We start from the raw sequence: 10,012 nt of genomic DNA, 5'->3' as shown, positions 1-10,012 counted from the left end.
GAAGTGAGTTCAGAGTGGGATTTTACCAGCGGCAGCTGGGATTTGGTTGAGGTGGGGATGGATGTCTGACAAATGACGCATAAATTCATCCAAACAAAAATATTTATTGACATCAGATTAAACTTTGTGAGCATTTTACTGCATATGTGTGGGTGTGTGTGTTATGTTAGTGCATGTGTGCGTGTGTGTCTTATTTTAGTGCGTGTGTCTATGTGTGTGTTGTTTATTGTATGTGTTTGTGGCTTGCTTTGAGGCCTTTAGGACAGGGGTTGGTGGCTCCCACTTGAAGCATTGTGGTTCCAAACCAGCCATTTTCACTGTCATGATTGATGACAGAGTGTCATCAAGTGCCAAACTGTTCCTTGTTTTGGTCTTGTTTTGTCCAACCATGGAGAACACCCTCTCAGCGTCCACGTTTGAATGTGGGAGCACAAGCACTAATGCAGCTATCTTTGACAGCCTCGCAAACTGCCTCAAACCGGCCACCTTTGAAAAAAAGAAACCGAGAGTGTCTATTACTCGAATGCTTAGCTTTTATTATTTCATATTAATTATATATGTCATGTGGTGTAAACTATTTCTTACCTTGCTCTTTGTTGAAGTAGTTCCTGAAATCTAAAAAAAAGCACCATGTGTGAAGAATAAATTAAGGATTTGTTTTGTGACCATGATCAAAACTGAACTTAATACTTAAAGTATTAAATATGTGAAATCCTGGAAAATGTGGAAACCCTTGCCTGTCTACAAAGTATAGGGTGTCTTCCACCCCACACTCAGCCCTCTGCTGGACATAAACAAATCTTGCATGCCTCAGAAGGGCCTCATTGAAGGGGAGGTTCTTGAGCCCATACTCCACTGCCCTGACCAGAAACGCTTGTGCTGCCTGCTAGAATAGCTCCACCTCCAGAGCTGTGATGTCTCCAGCCTCAAGGAACCTGTTGAGGGTACCTCTAGTTGTAAAGCCAACATATAGCTTTTCTCCTACCAGACAGAAAACAGAAAGATATAAAGATAATTAAGTACACAAAACAATATCCCAGAAACAAAATCTGATTTTATTCACTAAATGCATAAGGGTAGACACAAAGGTATTTGACTTTGCAATCGTCATTTTAATGCAAGACTAGACAGACATACAGTGAGGGCACAGATTATGCAAGATATGCACAATAAGTGCAAGTGATTCCTCTGTAAGCATTCCATTTTACACATAGACTACATATACATTTTATGGCTTTTCCATCACATCAGATATATCACCCAACTCATATCAACAGTCTTCCCAAAAAGTATTTGAGGTCAATGAGACATTTATCTCCTAATATGAGACTTAATAGTATTACCTGGTAGTTGGTTTTGTGGGTCTTGGTAGGCGATGTCGTGGACTTCTCGGCCCTGGAGTGCTGATGGCTTCATGAACCTTGCACACAGCTTTTTGATGAACTTTGTCACCTGCAAAATTGGGGTGTAATAAAAACGTACATGGATTAAAGAAAAGGGGACTTATCAGCAAATCAAAAATAAGCAGACATATTAGACATTTTAAATGTATGTAATCTTTAATATTCCGCCCATAGACCGTGATGTTGTATGCTGAAAAATGCTGAATATTTCTGAATATCTGAATGGTATGAATAAGAAAAGACATTACAGGAAGATCCTAATGAGCTGAACATTTTAATGTTTGAATGAAGTTTCTAGGTCGAATACTGTTCAAGGAGTTGAGTGGCAAAAATGGCGGAAGAATAATAATAAATACGTAGAATAACATAGGTTGTGAAAGATTTCATCATTCACACATATTCAATCTATGGACACTTTCTTCCGTTTTGGTAGTTATACGTTTGCTTGATTCCATGATTCATAGCAGTTGACAAGAAGAAGATGTAAACGGTGACTTGCGGCTGCTGTCACTAAGCAACGCTACTCGGCGTCCTTGACTTCGCAAGGGTTTATGGGAATTTGAGTCCCGAGGGTTTAACGGCCGCCCTTTTCTGGAGCAACGAGAGAAGAACAACGCTACATGTGTCGAGGGAAATATATCATAAACCAACTTTCTGAAGCAGCGTAGCCAAACTCGGGGTACGTATACGGGCGTGTTGTAACGTTTATTTTGACTCACGGCGGATATAATTAGGACATCTGTCTGAGAAAAGTGTATTTTAATGCGCGGTTTGATGACGTAATGTTGATTGTCAAACGCGAAATGGCGAGCATGCTAGGAGGCCCGTTACCTACGACACTCTGGGGTTGTACCATGTTTATTTTCTTTATGTCACAGTATCGAGACGATTACATTGGTTTATCACGTCCTGGTAAGTTCGGCGTTGGCAGCATATATGTATCAGATATGTAAAATAATTTATTTTGTTCTGTTAGGGGCAGGATTGTATGTTTGCTATTTAAGCTAACATGGAGCCAGAGTACCGCAAGGCTAATGGAAGGAGGCTCGGATACCAAAACACTTGTCTGAGCTTTGGGGTATGACACATGCGCAGTAACATCTGGTCTGCAATTGCCGAGAGGCGCAATATCCTAGGCAAGGCAAGGCAGCATTATTTGTATAGCACTTTTCATACACAAGGCAGACTCAAAGTGCTTCACAGCACAACATGTCATGAATTAAAAAGCATTACAGAAAGACAAAGAGAATTAAAATATAGACAATAATAAAAAGTTTTCAGTCTAATTTTAAAAGTGGTCAGAGTGGGTGAAAGTCTTACATCTTCAGGAAGTTTATTCCAGCTGTTTGTTGCATAATGACTGAAAGATGCTTTCCCTTGATTTGAGTTTACTCTGTGACCCACTAACAGATTGGCCTCAGAGGATCTTAGTGATCTAGAAGGCTTATGTAGTGGGAGCAGATCAGTGATATACCTCGGCCCTAGACCATGTAGTGATTTATATGTGAGCAGGAGGATTTTGAAATCAATTCTCTGATGTACAGGAAGCCAGTGTAATGATTTAAGAATTGGTGTAATGTGCTCACATTTTTTGGTCTTTGTTAGAACTCTAGCAGTAGCGTTCTGAACAAGCTGTAGCTGCCTGACAGTTTTTTTGGGAAGACCTGCAAGGAGACCGTTACAGTGGTCTAGCCTACTGGTTATGAAGGCATGGACAAGTTTTTCTAAGTCTTGAGCTGACATGAGCCCTCTAAGTCTTGTTACATTTTTAAGGTGATAGTAGGCCGATTTTGTTGTGTTGATTTGATGTGACTGTCGAAATGTAAATCAGAATCCATAATAACCCCAAGATTTCTGGCTTTATTTGAGGTTTTCAGGGACAGTGATTGAAGGTGTTGGATGACTTTAAACCTTTCCTTCTTAGCACCAAAAACAATCCTAGAACAATTAAAAGTATTATGTGTGAGTTGTGACCTTGTTCTGGAAAGTAATCATACAAGGTTTGTAGAGCACACATGGTTAAAACTGTCCTTAACTGCATTTGTATGATTAATAAAGATGTAAAAAAAATGAAAGAAAGGAACAGCCCAAGCGCACCCAAAGAGCACCTGAGAAGGACAAACCAATAGCGAAGCACATACGATGTGGAAACCTCCAATAGCGCCGCCACAGTTCCACTGCGCAAGTGTCATACCCCAAAGCGCAGACCTTTTTTGGTGTCCCAGCCTTCTATCATTTGCCTTGTTTCTCACGGGCCCTCGCATTGACTTCCTCTTTCCGTGCAATGTTGTTGTTGCCCAGTTGTAGCCTTTTCTAACTTTGAACCGCAGATAATTAAACTTCCTTCAACGTAGTACAATTAAATTATATTCCTCCTTCGTTGTTCAGATGCAGGTATGCTCTGAAACTTTAATAGTGTGCAAAGGCTTAACATTCTTGACTAATCATTCAAAAGTTGCATGTAAAGCGACATGTTTACAAAATAAAGTGGAACCAGAGAGAGAGTATGTCATGTGATGTAAGGGTGGTGTAAATGCAGAGTGGGAATATATATGAAAAGGCAATAGTTGTCTCACTGTATATCACAATGTGAGGTTCAAAAGAGGTTACAGATGCACTCACCAAGGTCATGGACTTGTCCTGGGCTGACATCACTGCTGTCATGACAAGGCTGCAGTCTCACAAACTATTTCATCTGAGTGGGTCTGATCAGGGAGAATATCACTGTAGACATCATGTAGATGTATATGACAGTTAAGATATGGAGTCATTAACAGACTACCCAAGAATATTTGTCATTACTTTTATTTTCAGTTTCATTTATCACCACTAAATGACTGCAGGTGTGATGTGTGTTTAAAAAATAATGTTGACAGCCTTTTTGAGTAAGCTGTTTTTATAGCGTTTACAGTTGTCAATGGAGAAAACCATGACCGGGAATCCATGTCAATCAAAGTGACACGTTTCTCAAAAAATAACTGTTAATTGCATGTCCATCTTCCTCTGTTCTGTGCAGAGAAGGATAAGGCCAATAATGGCGGTGGAGGTGAAGTTGGAGGAAGGCAATGAGTACCCAGCGCATTACAAAGTCATGATGGACAAACTTAATGAACAACGACAGTTGGACCAGTTCACAGACATTACCTTGATTGTGGATGGTATGTAGGCCTACATTATTGGTCATCTTTATGATATCTTAGTGACATTCCAAAGCAATGCTTCTTATGTCCTTGTCTCTTGTCTCCTGCAGGACACCAGTTCAGAGCCCATAAAGCAGTGTTGGCAGCATGCAGTCAGTTTTTCCATAGGTTCTTCCAAGATTTTACCCAGGAGCCACTGGTTGAGATAGAAGGTATTCTGTGTTTAAATTTAATTTTTAAGTAAAAAAAATAAGTAATCAGACAGCTCTTCAGATAGAGGAAATACAACAAGACTGTAAACCTTTTATTTGCAAGTGAAAACAATGTGAATGTTAAGATTACCCCTAAACTGTCTGTTCAGAAAGCTAATTTTTAGATGAATTGAGTAATTCCTGTAATATTCCAAATATCTCTAGCCCCTCTTTATTACTGTGTAACATGAAACAGCTTTCATTCAACACTGCTGCTTTATCATACTTTAACAGGAGTGAGTAACACAGCCTTTCGCCAGCTGATGGAGTTCACATACACAGCTACACTGGTTGTAGTTGGAGAAGAGGAGGCCTATGATGTCTGGAAGGCAGCTGAATACCTCCAGATGCAGGAAGCCATCAAAGCGCTCAACATTAAGTGAGTTTTGCCTCTAGTTGACCTGTCACCTATCACTGCTGTTGAAGCTTAAATTGTGTCATGATCAGAATTTGAATGAAGTCAGATGCAGTGATGAAAATGTTTTATGAGCCAGCATTTGTCTCAGGACTTCTTCGTGTAAACATTGTTACCTCTGATCATTGAAATACCTTCTCTTGTAGGATAAATGAGAATCCCTCGCTGTCAGCAAAGAGCAAAGGCAAAAAGAGGAAAATTGCTGAGACATCGAATGTGATTACAGAAACACTACCTTCAGTGGAAGGGGAACCGGTCAGTATGTTCATGCTACTCACACTCGTAGAAATATAGTTCCTTGCAAAGTAGTGGAATAAATAGCTGATATTTCAGTGTGTTTTTTTTAACCACCAAGATTAGTTCTTGGTGCTACAACTAGTTAAAGATGTATTGTGTAACATCCCTGAAATTATGGTAAATGTAAATTCCAACTTCTGAGACAGAGCTACATTTAGCCTTAAGTTAGTGACAATAGTAGCGTATATTCAGCCAGCACATATCCCACCACAGTAATATAAAGTTTGCTGATCTGGAGGGGATGCGGTGCGGTCCAGGATCAGACCCCTGGAGCTTGGGTTTGAGTCTGGCTGAAGTTGAATTGCTACCCCGGCTAACTAAAGGTCTCCGCTCCGTCTGCAGAACTGTTATCCGCTCTTCTCCCAGCAAAGGAGTCTCTCAGTGTATAGTAGTGAGTCTCTTAGTGTATAATAATATAATACCTTATCCCTGGATGCTAGATGAGACACTGACATGTAACATTTATTGTGGTTTTAGCTGGCTAATGTTAGCTTGCTTTCTAACAAGCACATAATGCTAGCTAGCTAACATAGCAAAATGCTGTCTAACTAATTTATCCAGACTCCCAGGGCTGATCAGGCTGCTTTTGTCAGCTTACCATTTGCAAATTACTTAATTGGTTAACATTATGAATCAATCAACATCAAATCCATGCAGCGTAGTGCTTGCTCACTAGTCAGTCAGCTACCATCCCAAAATACAAATATATCCAATTCTGTGAGAAACAATGCAGTCATTTCATTAGAATGGCATAACATGAATTATTAGTACTAAACGTAACATGAACAAAACATTTAAGACAACGTCTATGAACATTATTTCTACCTGAGTCAAATGAAGTAAATTTTCATCAGTAATCGTGGTGGACAATAAAGACAACAACTTCCATGATCCCACGCTACATCATGACATCTTCAGAACATCTGTCTTTTATTAATTTGATAGAGACCCCAAACAGCAGAAATCTACATATTGTAAATTTAACAGGACTGAATGTTGTCAATGTTCGCCAGGTGGAGATTGAGGTGATGGATGAAGGGGCCATTAAGCTGGAGGAGACTGAACTGGAGGAGGTGGTCAATGCAGCAAAGAATGCTCAGGAGTCAGATGACTCTGCTTTGGCTCTTCTTGCTGACATAACCAGCAAATATCAACATGGGGAACCTACTGTACAGGTCAGTAAAAAGGGAGGAATAGAAGTTTATTGACTTGTTTGTACAGATCTTCATTGAAGCCAAGTTTCGTGTTCTTTTGGTCCATTGATTGTTAAATTGTGTATATTCAATACAAGTTGTAGATGTTAAAGCATTAACTCTGCGTTTACCTGTGTTTGTCCTTGGCAGGAGGTGGTGTATCAGGAGGAAACGGTGACTGCCTCCAAAGTGCTAGAGAATGTCGAGGTCGTGGAGGTCCAGATTTCCCAAGTGGACAACATGTTCCGCTGCAACAAGTGTGATCGTAGCTTCAAATTGTACTACCACCTCAAACAGCACTTGAAAACACACCTGGGCTTGCTGGAAAAACCCCATGTGTGCAACTACTGTGGGAAGGCCTACACAAGGGAGGGTGCCTTGAAGCAGCACATCACCACATTTCATTTTGATGCAGAAGAGCTGTCTCGAAACCAGAAACCCCAGAAGAAAGTGCATGTTTGTGAATACTGTAAAAAGCACTTTGACCACTTCGGCCACTTTAAGGAACACTTACGGAAGCACACTGGTGAGAATTTAAAAAAATTAAGCTGGTTGTGTTCAGTTTCTTAATTTGCAAATTACTCATGATTTATTATATTGTCATTATTATATATTGTTGACTTATTTTGTTGTTGCAAATATTGCATTGAATTGCACGCTTGGCTTTATATGTCTTTTCTGTAGGGGAAAAACCTTATGAGTGTCCAGATTGCCATGAGCATTTTGCAAGGAACAGCACACTGAAGTGCCATATGGCAGCCTGTCAGAATGGGGCCGGGGCCAAAAAGGGACGCAAGAAACTCTATGAATGCCAGGTACAGTTAGTCAAGTCCACCAAGCACACGCCTGTCAGTGCAGTGTCTACAGTAGAAAAAATATTTTTCAAATTATGTAAATGATTTTACTCACTTCATGCAGACCTTATTCCAAGACAGACAGCTGTGAAGAGAGATGTATTGAGCAGTGTACTAATAATGTAAGCATAGATGCATTTCATACAGTTAAGAGTGTGGTGGTTTACCTTAAGAAACAAATTCCTGAAGACCTTTCATGACACTGTGGTGGCATCAGCCATTTTACATGTAGTGGCATCAGCCATTTTAGTTGTAGTTGTCTGCTGGGGGAGCATATATATATATATTACATTACATTACATTACACTACACACCTTCTCACAGTCCTTGTGGTCGTAGGCCTCCTCTTCACCAGAGGCACATAGCAGGGTTTGAGGTGAACCAGGTTATGATCTGACCAGCCCAGAAGGAGGAGAGAAGAGGAGATGTATGCATCCTTAATGTTAGCATACATCAGGTCCAGAGTCCTCTCCTTTCTGGTAGGACAGCTCACGTACTGTTGGAAGGTCGGCAGAACTCGATCCAAGGTGACGAGAGCTCCTTTAGCGACAGGCTGCGTCACCTAAAGCGGTGACGGAGCGTTATCGCAGATCTTTCCTTCCTGCAGCTGTCAGACTGTACAATCAGCACTGCTCCCAGTAGATCACACACACCAAAAACAATAATTATAAATAATGACAATTTCAATCATAATGTGCAATACTTTTATTTTTTCTCTGTGCCTTAGTGAAAGAATAAAATACTTAAAAACTATGTATATATTGTTCCTGTTATTCTTATGTTTTTTATATTTCCCTGTGTTTATATTGTTCATAGTTTTTTCTTTATTTTTTTCTACAATTTATTGTTTGCTTCCTCTAAGTGTGCTATCCACGTTGCTGCTGTGAATAAGAGATTTCCCGTCTGTGGGACTAAAAGGAATATTGTATCTGAAATGATTTCTCAGTAAAGTGTCTCCTCCTAATGTAAATAATTGAATATTTGTTAAATTAATTATTTTTTGATTTCGGACTGCTGCTCTGACAAAACAGGACAGTTGATGACCTCACCTTGGGCTCAAGGATATTGTGACTGACATTTGTCACTGTTATACACCCCACAATTCCAATATGACCTATTTTCTTCTCCCCCTCCTCCATCAGGTCTGTAGCAGTGTATTCAACATTTGGGACCAGTTCAAAGACCATCTTGTGAGCCACACAGGTGTCAAGCCCAACCACTGCACCATGTGTGACATGTGGTTCACACACCCGAAAGAACTAAAGTCCCACCTCAAAGACGTCCATTCCATTGAGGACAAGTCAACTGAAGAACTGGTCGTCACTGACTCTCCCACCGCCATCGCAACTCAGAGCCTAGAAGGAGCCGAAACTGTCCTGCTGGATGATGGAATCCAGGTGGAACACGTCACAGTGGAGCCTGTGGACATGATGGAGATGGAGGAGACTGCAACAGTAGTGGTGGAGGACGGAGGGGTGGCAGAGATGTGTGAGGAGGACATGGAAAGATTAAAGCAGGCAGGGGTGCAGATCCAGGTGGTGCATGTGACCACGACTGAAGTTGAAGGGCAACAGGTGGTGAACTCTCAGGTAGTAGAGATGGAGGGTGAGATGGTGAGCATTGAAGAGGCAGTACAAGCAGTGGATTTATGAGAATATGAAAAGGACTTCGTCTTAAAGGGCCTGCAGGACACTCTCAGCTCTGAACGGCTGCTTTATCCTGTAGCTGACTTTTTTTCCATAAAGAGCACTGCATGTGGGATACAGCATGTCGCCTCAAAATATGTCCTACTCTTTGGATTCTGAGTTATTGACAGAGTTACAAAGATATAATGTCCTGCTAATGATCCTGTATTTATTTTAAATTAGTTGGCCACCATATCACATATTCTCAATGACCTTTCGGCGCTTCGTCAATCAGTTTTCATGTGTTGTGTTTGTGTCCTTATTTTACCTCAGATTTTTAATATTTTAGTTTTGGTCACTTGCCAAGACAATTTGACAATTAATGAAATTAAACAAGTATGGTGCTGATGTTCCCCAGTGCCAATGCTACAGTTTTATTCAAGCTTTTTTTTCATATATACCTTTTGGTATTTTTGCAGGAAAAACTCATATGGAATAAAAATAGTTTCCAGAATGGGCTACAAGCCTTACATCCATCTACTGAGAGATTACTTTCAAATCAACTCAGTCAGGGGGTAGATTAGCGCAATATAGCCAAAAATCTTGTATACTGATATACAGTTGGGCAAAATAGTATTTGGTCAGCCAACGATTTTGCAAGTCTCCCACTTAAAATGACAGGAGGTCTGTAATTTTCATCATAGGTACACTTTAACTGCGAGACACAGAATATTAAGCAAAAAACAAAATCCTGGAAATCACATTGTAGGTTGTTTTTTTTAAGAATTTACTTGTAAACTATGGTGGAAAATAAGTATTTGGTCAATAAAAAAG

General features: G+C 40.3%; 1 protein-coding gene across 2 annotated transcripts; it reads left to right on the top strand.

Annotated features, from left to right (window-relative positions):
* Positions 1-1,987: 1,987 nt before the first annotated feature.
* On the top strand, positions 1,988-9,759 carry znf131 (zinc finger protein 131). Of its 2 annotated transcripts, none has more exons than XM_083912720.1 (9): positions 1,988-2,082; positions 4,420-4,561; positions 4,654-4,755; positions 5,029-5,173; positions 5,356-5,464; positions 6,520-6,681; positions 6,850-7,225; positions 7,384-7,514; positions 8,696-9,759. In XM_083912720.1, exons 2-9 carry the CDS (start codon positions 4,438-4,440, stop codon positions 9,203-9,205), a joined length of 1,659 nt encoding a protein of 552 aa, XP_083768846.1. In that variant the 5' UTR covers positions 1,988-2,082; positions 4,420-4,437; the 3' UTR covers positions 9,206-9,759. The 2 variants fall into 2 exon arrangements, with proteins under 2 accessions (XP_083768846.1, XP_083768847.1); XM_083912721.1 differs by lacking the exon at positions 1,988-2,082 and adding an exon at positions 2,255-2,315.
* Positions 9,760-10,012: the final 253 nt, after the last annotated feature.

Source organism: Echiichthys vipera (genome assembly GCF_963691815.1).
Source record: "Echiichthys vipera genome assembly, chromosome: 4".
NCBI classification, from domain to species: Eukaryota; Metazoa; Chordata; class Actinopteri; order Perciformes; family Trachinidae; genus Echiichthys; species Echiichthys vipera.
Note: the sequence above shows the minus strand (reverse complement) of the source record. Positions and strands in the feature narration are given on the sequence as shown.